The sequence below is a fragment of the Leptosomus discolor genome, chromosome 8, assembly GCF_034619465.1.
Source record: "Leptosomus discolor isolate bLepDis1 chromosome 8, bLepDis1.hap2, whole genome shotgun sequence".
In the NCBI taxonomy this organism is placed as follows: Eukaryota; Metazoa; Chordata; class Aves; order Leptosomiformes; family Leptosomidae; genus Leptosomus; species Leptosomus discolor.
This window is the reverse complement of record NC_141398.1, coordinates 4,282,265-4,297,167: the sequence shown is the minus strand read 5'-3', so window position 1 is coordinate 4,297,167 and position 14,903 is coordinate 4,282,265. Positions and strand designations below refer to the sequence as shown.

At 49.0% G+C, this 14,903-nt stretch overlaps 1 protein-coding gene across 1 annotated transcript in view; it reads right to left on the bottom strand.

Annotated features, from left to right (window-relative positions):
• Positions 1–13,695, bottom strand: part of PARD6G (par-6 family cell polarity regulator gamma) — a 66,113-nt gene extending 52,418 nt beyond the window's left edge. Inside the window, exons 1-2 of the mRNA XM_086469359.1 lie at positions 13,624–13,695; positions 26–248 (exon numbers count right to left, since the gene is read on the bottom strand). Of these exons, the coding sequence (XP_086325485.1) occupies positions 26–248; positions 13,624–13,695 (295 nt within the window). The remainder of the gene's footprint in view (positions 1–25; positions 249–13,623) is intronic.
• Positions 13,696–14,903: the final 1,208 nt, after the last annotated feature.

Sequence of the window (14,903 nt, the reverse complement as noted above, 5' to 3'; positions counted from 1 at the left end):
GCACTGAAACGAAATCGCGTCTTACCTTGCCTTTGTATAAAAACCCTGAGCAGCGGATGAGCACTTGAAACAGCCTTGAAGAAGTTGTCATCGTTATTAATAGGGAGAAGGTCTCCATGCACATCAGCATATCCAATCATCACCTCCAGGTTGGCTATGTGATGGATGTGAAGAATCAGCTTGTAGAAATCTTCAAACTTTCCCGGCTTGTAGCGATCCAGGGAGAACCTTCTGAACTCTGCCCCAAACTGCAAGAGAAAACAGAGAGTCTGCTATCAAATGTCACCACAGCCCCATGCTCTAGCTTGGCATTTGAACATGATGTACATCACCCCTCTTTCTATGATGAATATAGACACATATCAGCGTTTTCAAGTCTACAAACGGCCTTTTAGGTCCTCACATTGGAACAGAACCATGGTTACCAAGACATCACCTTGCTTGACAATAGATGTGCTCAAGTGCACTACCCTAAAAGAAAGTGTATTTTTTAAATATCAAGCTTTCATCAAATTCTCTAGAGGATAATTGCATTTGTAGGATTTAACTTTGAAGGTCCATCATTCATTATCATCACCTTGGGCATCCACAGAATCATTCTTCTCCAAAATGCTCACTCTACTGCTTTCAAAAGAAGTTACTCAGCTATTCAAACAACCTGACAAAAATTCTTTGCACGTTTCCCATCAATACCACCGGGATCCCAACCGCAAGACCTTTAAAGAAGTGTGGTATGCGAGCGCACAGCTTGTTATTAGGAAACACACTGACTCTACATGCCCCCTGAATTTCCTGGTAATCCATACAGGAGGAGGAAAATTCTTACTCTAAGTTACTTTTCATGGGTTTAATTTTTCTGTCCCCCAACTGGTTTTTATTTTTGAAGCTTGACAGACCAGTAAGTGGCTGTTTTCTCAAAAAAAAAAAAAAAAAAAAAAAAAAAGAAAGAAGGAGGGTGGAGAGGGATGATCTGGCACAAGAAAATCGAAAAATCTTATAAATCCACTATTTATGTCAAAGTGACTGAGGAAAATATTTCAATGGACCTTATTTCTGATATTAGAAACCAAATATGCTATTAAGAACAGGAGGGGAAGAAAATAGATTCTCTAATCAAGGAAATTAAGAGAGTGATAACAAGCAGTCACTAAGTAGCTTAAATCATCTTTCTGGTACATTTAATTTCATAACTCAGAGTGTATGGCACTTTTAAACTACTGTTCATCAACTGAGCCTCTAAAACCATGCTAACTCACTCTTGAAAGCATGGAACTACATCCACAAATCCAAGAACAAAGCAAGCTGTGACTAGGATCTCATGGAAGTTCTTGTTCGCACAGTCAATACCAGAGCAAAAAAACAGACAAAAAACTAACAAAGGAAAAAAACCCAAAAACCAAAAAACAAAAAAGAGAGATTTTTCTGCATGTAAATTCTTCCTCAAAACGGAGAATTACTTGCTTAGAGGTTCTCAGATGTTAAATCAACTATACATGCAAGCCAGTCTTTTGCTGAGACTAACAAAAGTATGAATCATCACCATAATTATCTTCAAGCAAAAAACAAACCCACCAACCAACCCTACTGGCTTTGGGTGCAAGCGTGTTCTCAAATTACTTCCGCAGTTATGAAAATCCCACTCTTCAGCATCAAAGCCTAGTTGTGATCATCTGAAAGCTTGTTTAGTCAAATGATGCTGCTTGTTTGTAATATTAACTGCTAGTTCCAGTTTGGATTTCAATTCAGAGTGCCCATCCAAATGCACAAAAGCCGAACAAACCACAGCTGGTTCCAATGGAGGAAAAACAGCCCTCCTTTGTCCTCCACCCCCTGCTCCCCACCAGAAAAATCCAAGTGGCAGCTTTATTCTGTGGACACATTTCAAACCGAAAAAAAAAAAAAAAAAAAAAAGCTTAAGTCTTTTTATTTGAAAAGTATCTTAAAGTTTTCTTTTTTCCTAGATTCAAACAAGAAGCAATCAACTTCAAGTGACAAGTTTGACATCTGCATGGCAAACTAAAGGGGCAGGAACAAGATCTCTGTAGGCTTTATTTAGAGCTGCACCTCCCGCTCCACACACCCAAAGAGGAACACAGGATTCCTTTAGCTGAAAAAGCACCAGGCCAAGGTATCCAGATGCCCATCCCAGTAACCACTTGTTTACTGGACAGACAACTTGCTCAGGACCATTAGCACGCTTGGTACTTGCAAGGAAGCGGATGCTGTGCAGTCTCACCCCACCAGGACAACACCCGTCCTACACACGCACGGGGACACCCGTCCCACGTGGTCTCCGAGGAGGCCATCGGTCCCGCTCTGCCCAGCACAGGCAGCAAGGCATGGGCCAGCTCCCGTGCTGGGCACCGCAGTCAGCAGGATGGCGACGTGGGAAAGGAGGGAGGGAAGAAGCAAGGATGGTTATTTACAGCTCGGTATGACCCAAAGTTCAGCCGAAGCTGCCACATGAGAGGAAGACAGCTGGTGGCAGGGCCAGGCCCCCCAGCCACGCTAAACGGGATCATATCGACACATGGGGAACACTCCAGCGTGACACGTGGGTTAACAGTTCACTCACGGGGACGCAACCGCAGAGGTCGGATGCGAACGCTGTACAGTCAACTCATTCCCACGTTCAGCCTAAGGAAAGCCCAAGAGACAATTCCCTTCGCCCAGGAACAGGACGAGGATAAACAAACACAAGCAACGTTGCTTGTGCTTTTTGCGTGACACAGGCCTCTAAGGCAAGGGAGCTAGAAGGTGACTCTGTAGAGGGGAGGAGGGAAGAGTCTCTTCGAAAGAGATTTAAGTAGATAATGAGGATGATGGTTTTTTTTCGTTTAAAGGTTGGTGTTACTGTAGTAGTAGTTTAGGTCACTAATTCACCCTGTGCATATACACAGGCAGCAGCCATTGTCAGCGGGTCTTTTCAGAAGAGGGGGAAAAAAATGCTTCAGCAGTGCCCGTTCATTCATCGTCCCTAATGAGGCTGATAGGGAGTATCGCAGTAATAATAGGTTCTGCAGTACCGCACAGCTTGGAGAGCGGGTGCTCTGCATTGTATTCAGCCAGGATTTCAAGATAACATCCACCACGTATCCTCCAGAAACTACAAATTCTGAGGGCTTTGCACAGATAGCCAAGATGACTATCTGCCTTTCTAAGCTACAAACAAAGTTCATCTTTAGTGTATCCGTCCACAGAAAGGGGCATAAGGACCAGGGTCTGCCAGCAGAGTCTCTGACAGAACAATACTGTATTACACTGTTTGATAAACAGTTTTAACAAGCAGATTAGTTTTCCGTAATGAAGTAAATGATCCAGACCTATTTATCTAATGCAAATACTGCATCTACTATTACAGAACTCAGAGGACAGGAGGGTCCAAGGGAACTTAAAAGAATTTACTCTGACAGAGCTAATTATGACCGAAAAAAAGCCTCGAAAGACCGGTAGGTTTTGTTTCACAAAGAATAAGCTCTGTTCCAAGATCCTCCAAAGTATCAGCCAGCCACTATACTTGCTGTCTGCAGCTGGATGACAAAAAGCACTCAACAAAATACTATACATCAAGCAGGAGCCCTGAGCAAAAACAGATGCCAAGAAAAATTAGCGAAAAAGCAAAAGCAACATGTTCTGATAAAAGCTGTGTTAAAGAAGAAAAGAGTCACAGCTAGATGATCAAAACTCATGCAGGCTGACCAAAAGCAATCAACTGCCTCTTTTTTTTTTTCTGGCTAGGGGGGACAAGAGGTCAGAGGAGAGGAAGGAGCAGGATTTTGAGGTTTGTTTACTTGGAGGGCTGTTATTTTGAGAAATGAAACGGAAGAGTTATTTGCAAGTAAGAGAGACCAACCTTTTTTTCTTTAAATTTTAAGTTTCAAAAACTTTACAGGGTCAAAAACGAAGCCCTATGTTTATGAGGTGCCATCCCTTTAGTTTATTGCTGGCTTTGAATGCAGGCTATTGTAATAAGAAAACAAAGAGCAACATTGAGCAATAAACATGAACGACATTAGCCACCTACTTCTCCCATGAAGTAAAAATCAGGAAAAAGAAACTCTCGTCTTTGCACAGGCTGAAATTTCTGCTTACCGGTGAGATTTTCAAAATGGGGAAGACTTGACGAGGGCTGCTTTATCAGTGAGAAGGAGCAGAGGGCAAGGAGGAGGAGAAAAGACTGAATTTAAATTGGTTTTGTGCTGGCAGACCTCATCTGGGACTTCAGAGCTCTGTTGTCACATTCATGTCAGTGTTTCTGTTCCCTCTTTCTCCCCCAGCCATGTCTTCCCCAGCTCACCCAACACTCTCTTGCTCTGCTCCCCGCCTCATAGTGCTGTCAGTAGTGGTAAGATGCCACCAACCAAGCAGAAGCTCTCTCTTCTCCCCTTCAACCACCTGCCCCAAAGCAGCTCTGCTCCATCCCGACGATCAGGCTGGAGGGAAGTGTGGGATTTCATGTTCTGCTTGGTCCCCCTCTTGCTCTTTCTTCCAAGAGACAATCACAAGATCAAGACAGCCATCTGTTTGTCCTTCACAGACACACCACCACAGACCCAATTTCACTACCATCTCCTGATTGGCATCATGCCATACTCCTGTCCTTCCCCTTTGTATCCTCCCCTTTCACTCCCCCACAAATATACAGCCATGATTGAAGACAGTACTTCAATTCTTAGAATAGTTTCTCCTTTCAGAGAAACCCAGTGGTTCCCCTTCTTTTGCATGTTCTTGGACACAACGCTTCATGTCTCTGCTTTTCGACCCCCCTCAACCCTCTCCAGCAGCCTGTGAGGCTCAGTCCATGACACCACTGTTTTCCATCTACTCAGAAGACACATTCAGCTTCTTCCTCTGTCCCCACCACTCAGATCAACTCTTGTTCATGAGATACACCTCCCATGCAATCTCTTACTGGATCTCTTCACAGATGCTCAGCTGCCAGCTCAAGGGCAACTGAAAGTTAAGCTTACCCTTCCCCCTGCTTCACCTACCTCCTTTCAAGATCACCGGGCACAAGCCCATTACACTCCCTTCCCCAGCACCTGTAACTCCAGTACCACCCTTCATCCAGGCAGTTGTCTACTATCTATGTGTTAATTATCCAGATCTTTTCTGCCCAGTATCTTATCCATGGACATCATTCAGTGACTCATGTGCACAGCCGGACTTTGCCTTGAGTGCTGCCCTACACTTTTCCCTAGCTTTCCTAAACACTATCTTGCCTCACTACCACTCAACTATTTCTTAGTCGGTGGTAGTGTGTGAAAATGGCTATCCACAAAAGCGATTTTCCCAGCCTGTTCTTCTGAACTCATCATCCCTTTCTTTGCCACCACTGCTCCAGTATCTCTCTCAGCCAGCACTGCCTCCAAGCAGCACGCAGGGCCAGCCTTCCTCACTGCCTCAGCTCTTGATATTTAAACCCACAGTGCTGCTGTTCTTCAAGAAACAGTCATTCGCAGCAAAGCCTTTAAAATAAATCTTTGCCTTAAGTGGCTGGTCTACCTTTCCCAAAAGCAAACCTCCTCTTTTTGGTCTACCTTTCCAAAAAGCAAACCTCCTCTTTTTTATTCCCCCCTCCCCCTTTCAACCCTTTCAATCCCTTCCATCTCTGGGAACAAACCAAAGTCTGTTTGCAAAGGATGTCACCCAAGCTGGTCGGGTATTTTCAAGAGAACACCAAGCACCCACGCAGCTTTAGCACAAGTACAACACAGGATGCACACATCCGTGGCATGTCACCATCAGCGTGAAGGGGAAAGGAACGTTTGGCACCTTGCCACCCAAAGGGACAAAGCACCACTGCATCAGGAGGTCTGGCGAACACGGCCAACGGCGGACAAACCCGTGAGCCTAGCTTCCTGCAGAAAGGCAGCCCTGCACTCTCTACCAAGAGCAAACCACTTTCTGAACATTTCCTAAGAGATATCGGCACGGTTACAAGACACCTGTCACCAGTAAGGGCTGTGGCTGGTTGCAAACTTAAATTTAAGACCCTTTTCGTTTCCGCCAGAGGTTTCCCCGTGAGCTCAGGGCCAACAGCAGCTGCAGAGAAGTAATTTGATGCACACAAACACACACCTAGCCAGACCTGACCGGGAACTGGGAGCAGCTGTGCCGGCTGGAAGCAGGAGGGATGGCCCCAAGCCGGGTGGCCCTGGGGCTGGTGCACCACACCCTGCCCCAGATGCTTCTGCCTCAACTAACTTCAGGAATTTCCAATGGGAACGGGGCCACCTCTGGACTGGGAGAGTTTGCCTTCACTTAAGAGGGAGAGAAGGTCTCCAAAGGCACAATTCATCTTTAACTTCTGGCCTGTGTTGTAAAGATAATTAGGGGCAAACAATCCATCCTTGGAAGAGGGTTTCTTGGTTACCAAAAGCTCAGATTAAGTGCGTGCAAAGTCTCTTACAAAGGAAATGATAAGGGACTACTGAGGAAAGCACTATTAATTGCACCCCTGAAGAACTCCTTGGAGGTGGCTACTCCTGCAGCCTGCCAGAGCCAGACGGAGCCTCCACAGGTATTTTAACCTCACACAGGAGACATTCCTTTCCGACTCGGCTGTAAACAACTTTTCAACTTTAAAGAGCACCTCGGCAAATTAAAGGTCCATTGTTCAGTGTCCTTTAGGACTGTTTCGGTGTGGCGAGACTAAAATTCAGAAGACTACTCATGCAAGACAGACTGGCTGGCTGAAGTTTTAAGCAGATCAGAAATTCCCAGGCTAAAAATGATTACAAAAGCAAAGGTGAGAACCTGGAGGCAGGATCAAGAATAGGAGGGCATGGGAGGTGCTGAAACAGAGGTAGCAGCCCTAGCCTTCTGGTCAACGCATTGGAGGGATGCTGATAACCATCCAGTTAGCAGAGCCAGCACCCAAGCCTGTAACAGATTGCTAACCTTGGGAACATTGTCAGAGGAACTACCATCTTTCCATAACTAGATTTTGACTTGTGTGTTACACAGAATCTGAGACTCTAACCCAAGCACCAGAGCACATCCTCCATCCCATGCTCCGCGAAGCCAGGTAGCTCAGAGCACGTGTCCCAGCCTTCCCTGTATCTCCTACAGGCACTAGCTCCTCACGTAGTGACACAGCACAGGTCGAAGACGACAGTTACACTGTGCTGGTGCTTACTGCAGCTGTCACCTGAACAGAACTGTCACAAAATGACTTGTCTGTGCAACACCTTTCCAGCTGAAAAGGTTGGCCTCTCGTCCGTGAAGGGCAGCAAGCGTGCACAGGACCAACTCCTGCACGGTAACTTGTTAAGCTGCGGTCACTTTCTCTCCGATCACCTAAACATTTAAGGACAGAATTAAGTGTACTAGGTATGACCACTTCAGAAAGTCATCCTAGCATGTAAAACAAAGATTTGTAATAACAGAGGAGCCAGGAGTTTAGTAGATGCTGTTTAGCACATCAGAACAAATACAATACCTGCTGTCAGAAGCTCAGCAAACTGGGAGGGAAAGGAATAGAGGCAAGATTTCTCGAAAGATTAACGTTTACAGTCTCTTTCTCTTGACTTTTGCAAGAATCCAGACCATCTCAAGTTGCTGTGGCATACTGTCTTCATTTGAGAGGGGGAAGCACTGCGGTTTTCTGAGCCCGCGCCACATTTGGTTTGCATATAATCAAATATGTTTTGAAGCTCAAAACCAGCAGTTAAATCAGCTGGTTACAGGGCTTTTCACTGCACTTATTTCAGTTTTATTCTAGGTATGACAAGTATGACCTTAACTTGGAAGAATCTAAAGTACTGCTTAAAAACTCAAAGCAGACTTAAAGTCTGTTTTAACATCCTGTAGGTTTAAAGAGAGTGACGCTTTTTGATCAATTTTGCAGTGTGCTACACATGAAAAACATTTCTTAAAACTTCAGAAGGCCTGTAAGGCTTCGGGTTAGAGTGACATCAAAGTACAAAAGGCTGGAAAACACAATTTGTAGACCTCTCTCACTTAGTTAACATCAGACGGAGAAGAACCAGACCTTCAAAATCTCTTTACAGGGGACTGGTAAAAGCAAGTTTGCTCTTACTGCTATTGCTACAGTTATAACAGCGCTCGATGTTATACTTTATACCTTTCACATACACCATGTGTGTACACACACTGTAACAGCTGAACAGTCCTGTGGACATGCAATACTGCTAAGGGGTCTTGGGAGGGGTGGGGAATAAAGGATGTGAAAGGTTTAAAGCAGCTATCTTAACATAACAAGCACAGGTACACTCTTCAGAAGAGGGGACGACACATGAGCAGGACAAACCACTCACAAGTTGTTTTGATATCACGTCCATCTAGCAGTTGGGGCAGACTGGCTGAAGCACCAGCTGCTACACTTGCCCAAGACCAAAACACATCATTTTATCTGCTAGCGACTATCAGAGCATAGCTGATCCCAAACGTGCTCCCTGGCTTCAAAGTCCAGAAAAGCATCACCTCTATACTCTGGATACATCAAAATAGGATTGAAAATTCATTATCCATTTGCAGCATCCATCTGAACACCAACACTTACTGGAACAAAGTCAAAACACGATGGGGGAAGAGAAAAAAAATATGGTTATAGTTAACTGGATATAGTTATCTTAATGGGTTTGTTTATAGCAGTAGGATGTTAGTCACATTATTGTTAATTTGTAAATCAGTTTGTAATGCAAGAAAACATGACACCATTAATAAGGCAGAAATGTCACAGTCAGCACTTGAGTCAGGTAGTTGCGTTTTTATAATCCTCAGCCATCATCAAAAGTTCCTATTGTTCAGCAACAAAAAGGGCTTTTTTTTTTTTTTTCCAAAGGACTGTTTTTCAAGGAACCACAACTGCATTAACCCACTTCTGAAAACACGAAAATGAATTCTTACTCACACATACAGCTTACAGGAAATAATATAGTAGTAGTAGAGAAAGACTTTTCTGCTGCTTTTAAGCCAAAAAGATAAAGCTGTTGGTTTCAAAGTGCAAAACCCCACACTTTCACAAACGATTCACAGGGCTACCATTTAAATGCCTGAGGCAATCTTATACCTCTACCATTCCAGAATATCCAAGCGACTGGAAAAAAAAAATAAATACACAGTTGGGCTGACAGCTACCCTCCTATTTGAAAAGCTGTATATGCAATTCAAGGAAAAAAAAAATCTTTTACTCAGAGCAAAGAGAAGATTGGCTACACGGAGCCATAATTAAAGAGAAGTATCACCATTAATGTAGGAATTCCTATTTTAAAAGTATTTGCTCTTCCGTAGACTTACACTCACGGGGAGAGAGGCCTGCAACCTGTCTGTAAAGCTAAGGAGAGAAAATGAAAAATAGGTTTGGGATCTCGTGGCCAGATTGTTAACAGGCAGGATTCTTAACAAAACAAACAAAAAAAGCCCCCCACATCGCATGCACTGGAGCTCTTGGTAAAAGGGAGGGGAGAGAGAGGAAGGGTCATCTGGAAACCCTTTTCAGAGATTAGAGGAAACTTCTTCAGAGGGGACAGATACTTCACTTGTCACCCGACAGGGAAAGAAGCCAGTGAGTACCAGACACGTGAGAATACGCAGTTGTTTTAAGCCAGCAAGATAATGTGTTTTCAGATCCTGCCTGAAAGGGCTGAAACATTAATCCTGAGCTACAGAGACAACACCTAGATAAGAACTGAGCTTCTTATGTACGCTGTTGTGAAAGGCGGGAGAAGAGGGATAAGGTGTAATTACAATTCAATTAACATTTTCCTACGACATGTGCCAATTTCTAAGCAGGTCTCTCTTTATCCTTCCGCTTTCCTATCTAGCAATAAGCTTTTAAGTGTTTTGATTATAAGGCCAGCTCTCAGGGGAAGAGACAGAGGAAGGGAGGAAGCACTGAGCCCGAAGGAAGAGGACTTCTTAAAGCAGACTATGGCAGTTCCCATCACTGCCACATCTGAAAACAGCCGTGCACGCAGACGGCTGATGCTCCGTTTCCCCCCGTGATCCGAGGGGCTTCAGCAGCACCTTACAGCCGCCCAGAGGAAACCTGACCTGCCGTACACCAAAAGGTATTCCACAGCACCACAAAGCTCATCCTGCTGCAAAGACACGTACCCAGAGAACACACCACTGAAAACGTTCCCACCGGGTAGTCACAAGGCATTAAACCATCCACGGCCACGAGCGTCGGGAGCTGGAGCGCGCTGCTGGGCCACGTTCCCGGTGGGGTGATGGTCCAGGGATGGTACGGGCTGGTTTAGACCAGCCGAAATCTGATTGTCCACAAAGCTCACACGTCTACTGGACAAGGAAAGAGGAATACTGCCTGCAGGTTTTGGCCCTCCAGTACAAGAAGGATGCTGAAAAACTGGACTGAGTTCAGCCACCAAGATGCTCCCGCCCTTCTCCTCCCCCCTCCTCCCCTTATATTTTTTTAAAATAATCCTCTGACACACATCAGGAACCTTAAGGATACTTGGGGATTGCCAGAGAAGTGTCTTACCCAGTACGGTACTAAGGATCTGACAAACTCTTCCCCCTTCCAGTGATCAAGGGCACAAACCAACTTTCAAGAACTTTCTTTCGGAAAAAAGGAAAGAAACTCAGGAAATCCAGGAAAATCTTGGTCAGTTTTCACAGGAGCCATTTCTGAATCGTGACTAATGCAATGCACCAGCTGGATGGTGGTTTATCCTTCAGGAAGGAACCACCTGGTTATCATAACGGAGGCAGGGATATCAAAAAACCCAGCGTCTGCAGACTACCACCCATCTGACTCCCTACAGCTATTTTTTTCCAGAGCTCCTTCACATCCAGCTCGATCTTCAGAGAAGGAGAAAAGCTATTTCACGCCGCTGTGTAAAAGCGGTGCTCTCTCACACCCAGCTCCTCCACTAAAAGGGATTCCACCTGCCCACAGCCGGCCACTTCCCCAGCCTTTGAAAAGCCACCTGAGAATCCCTTGATCCCCGGCCAGCAGCATGCCCCGGCGCAGAGGCTGAGCTGCACCCACCTCCGCTCACCTGGCAGCCTGCGCTCGCAGGCGATAGCTGCAAAATCAGGAGTTCTCAGACTCAACTTTCGAGTTCTCAGGCAAGCCCGGGCAGGCCTCGTACTTACAAAACACAGGCAAGTAAATGTTTAAAAGGCTGACTACAGACGGCTACCAAAAGCAGCATTATTGAATCCTTTTGTTTCCCCAGCCTTAGATAGTCCACCCAATAAAAAAAAAAAAACACTACACAAAAAAATCCCAACAAAACACCAATCCTTATTTCTCAGTGCTCGCAGCAGGACAACACAGTGATCCACAGGGACAAGGCAGACGGCATCATAACTGACCCGAGAAGATCACCACGTTTTAACAAGAGGTACGAGGTCTTTCTACAGCACCTCGCCAGGTACCACTGGCTAGAGCTTTTCGCTGGCTCTGCTTTGACCCGTTGAAGAGTAACTCCGTGCAAGGGAACCTACAAGCTTTACAGACCAAAGAAAACCACCTCGCAACGTCAGTACCGACCTCCGTTTGCCAACAACCTGCTACATAAACAGCCCAGATGGTATTGGGCACAAGTCATGCCAACAGTGTAACCCCACCAGCACAGCCTCCACGGACCCACGCTGCACGTTAATGGGTCATCGCCGGGCGTAGGCCCTCAGCACAATATTTTGAATTTAGCCTCTATTTGAAGTTTCCCTCCAATGCAGTACAGATCTCTAAAGTCACGTCTGGGCCACCAGCAATGACAACCCTAAGCTACAGAAGGCCTCTGGTAAATGCCTCCCACCCATACAAGTTTATTTTCCTTCTCTCCAGAAATCCGTCGACATTCACACGTTTCCAGCCTCCCTAAATCACTCTGTGTCTATACAACAACGTACAATTCACTTGCAGGATTCCTGCGGCTGTAAAGGAGGCTACGAGGTGTTCATTAGAAGGTTGCTTTTTAATTGTTAATAGAACAAACTCAAGCCACGGCAATGTTGAAGCAGAAGAGGGGATGAACTTAAAACAATTCTTATCTGTGGTCAAGGTTTTAGTTTGAAGCTCATACAGTGCATGGGGTATAACTCAGTAAGTAGAAAACAGGATCTGGAGCATTTCGGGGCCACATGAATGCTGTGGGTGGGTTACACTTTGGAACCAGTACAAACTGAACCAAAACTTTCCAGCAATGGAAGCAGGACGGAGCTTTCCAGGCCAGCTGAGCCCCTTCAAGTGGCAATAGGAGGTTAGGAAACAAGTGCCTCAACCTACATTTCAGGTGCCGCATTTAGAAATGACCGGAGATTCCCTTAGACATAAGGTAGTCCTCCCACTGAAGCCACCCCACCACCCTCAGGTCTATGTGTGGCTCGAGGCTGTTTGATCTGAATGCAATTAACCACAGCAAGGGGGAAAAACAGGGAGCACCAAGCACGAAGTCCCAAAGACATCATCACCTCCACTACCATTTCAGCAGGTGACCAGGGCTGCGCACAGCTCCAGGACATGCTAATGTTACTCCTTCCAACTTGAGCATTGCCTACACCTTTTCTGTTGTGTACACAAAACACGTGCTTCCAGGGAAATTTCTTGGGTTTCCTTAATTGTTACTTATTTTCGCTCATAGAGGTGGCAGGCAAAATTTTGACGTGCTGGTTCCAAACAAGAGCGACCAGAGCCTCTTGAAGAGACCCCAGCAAGACCAAGCACAGCCAGAGCCAACTGGTATCATGCCCTTGAGAAGCCGAGCTCCAGCAGACGGCTGTTTCTGCACACCACAGCCCTGCAGATCGCCTTCCCCCCCGACACCACCAGCGTGCAGGAGCTGGGTGGCTTATGGCGGGTGCTGGCACCCCCGGGGAACACCCGGTAAAGCCGCCGCAGGAGGGTGAAGCTTCCCGCAGGCCTTGCTCCAGCTTCTCCAGCTCGGTTCTACAGCCGGATTTCGGCGCTGGCAGCACCGGTGACGGGGGGGACCCGGCCCTTCTCCCTCCCGCTCCTCCGGTCGAACCGCGCCGGGGCACCCAACCCACCAAGCCGGGGCGATGGCCGAAGCACCCTGGTGCTGTGCTCCCGCGGCTGCGGAGGCGGGGGGGGGGGGGGGGGGGGGTGCGGCAGGAGTACCCCGAGGGTTACACCAGCACCCCGGGGGCTGCCCCAGCACCGCCTCCGCGCTCCCACCCGCCCACCGCCGCCCCCGGCCCGAGCCTCAGCCCCAGCCCTCCCGGGCAGCCGAGGCGACCAGAGCTTTCCCGAGCTGCCCCGCAAAGTTAGCGCCGAAGTCCCCGCGGCGAAACAAAAGATCGAGCGGGAGCGGCGGGCGCGGGGCCCCCGGCGCCCGCCCGCCCGGCCCCACCACCGCCGCCCCGGGGGCGGGCGGGGAAGGGTCGCGCCGCCGCCGCCGCCTCACGCCGGGCAGGGGCGGCTCGCCCGGGGGGCGAGGCCGGGAGCTGCGCCCGGAGCGGTGATCCCGCCTCTTCGCGAACTACCGCCAGCCCGTCACCGCTCTCCGGGCTGCTGCTGGGACGCGGCTCCGGCAGCACCGTGCGAGGGGTTACGGGGCGGGGAAGGGGGGGTGGGGGGGGCGACTCCATTCATTTTCGGGAGAGCCACCGGGAGCGGAGCGGGCCGGGACGCACCCGGTCGAGGCCGCGCCGCGCTCTCCTCACCTTACTCTTCACTTCCACCGCGCTGCACTCCAGATACCGCAGAGTCTGAGATTTGTTGAAACTCCGGTTCATCTTCCCGGCCCCGCTGCCTTCCCGCCGCCGCTGCCGCCGCCGCCGCCTCCTCGCTCGCCTGCCCGCCCGCCCGCCCGCCCGCCCGCCGCGGGCCGCGCGCCCCCGCCGCACCGATCGCCCCGCGCAGCGCGGCAGGCGGCACGCGGCTGCCCCGCTTCACCACCCCCCCCCCCCTCCCCTCCCCCCGCCCCACCCCACCCACCCCCTCGCGCTCCGCCGCGCGCCAATGAGAGCGGCCCGGCTCCGCTGGGCTCGCGCTCCCGCTCCCAACCAGCCGCGCGCCCCGCGGCGGGCGGGGCGCTTCGGGCCGGTAAGGCCACGCCCACGGCCACGCCCACCCTCCCCGCTTAGGCCCCGCCCCACGCGGTGGCTCCGGCCCCCACGCGTGGGCGCGGCGGCGGCGGCGGCGGCGGGGCCCGGGCTGAGCCCCAGCGGAGGCGGGGGGGGGGTTCCTGCCGGGGGCTGGTGGGCCCGGTGGGCCCGCCCGCTGGGATCCGTGGCCCCCAAAAGCTGGCGGGTGGTGCAGGTGCTGAGTAAAATGGCTTCGTTCTGGGGCGGCACGGAAAATAACACCCCAAAACCCCCCCACGCCCCGAGCACAGGGGGGGCTCGGAGGTGGTGCCGTGACCCACCCGAACTTTCCAGACGGCGCTGGTTAGGCGTCAAGAGTTTTGGGATCCGGAAAGTGCCGCGAGTCGTTAACTGGAGACCACAGACCGTCAGGGTGGGGAGGGGAGGTTGCACCACTCCCTCCTTGAAATAAATCTGCGAGCAGCCCTAATTAATGAGGTAGGTTATTAATTTGAGAATCTCGAAGGAGCTTGCTCCTTTCACATCTACTGCCAAGCACCTTTGTAATTCTAACAGCTTTTGCCTTCAGTCGATGCCTTTTAGTCACTGAGAGCTTTGGACCGTGGTATTTTTTCCTATTCTGTCCTGCCCAAAACATCAGTCGTGATGTAAAGAAGCTGAGGACAAAGCACAGACCTGTGCAACCAGTTTTCTACTGCTCCACGTCTCCTAGGAAGGGGCATAAAGTCCTGACAGACGTGACAGATCAACCATCTCCCCTTCTCCACACCCGCTGGGCAGGTGTCAGTGGCAGTGACGGGGAATACCCGTGAATTTCAAGGCAAAACCAAAAAGAACTGAGTTGACTTTTTATGTGACTCCAAGCGGGAGGATCAAAGCATATGCCCCAGCTACGA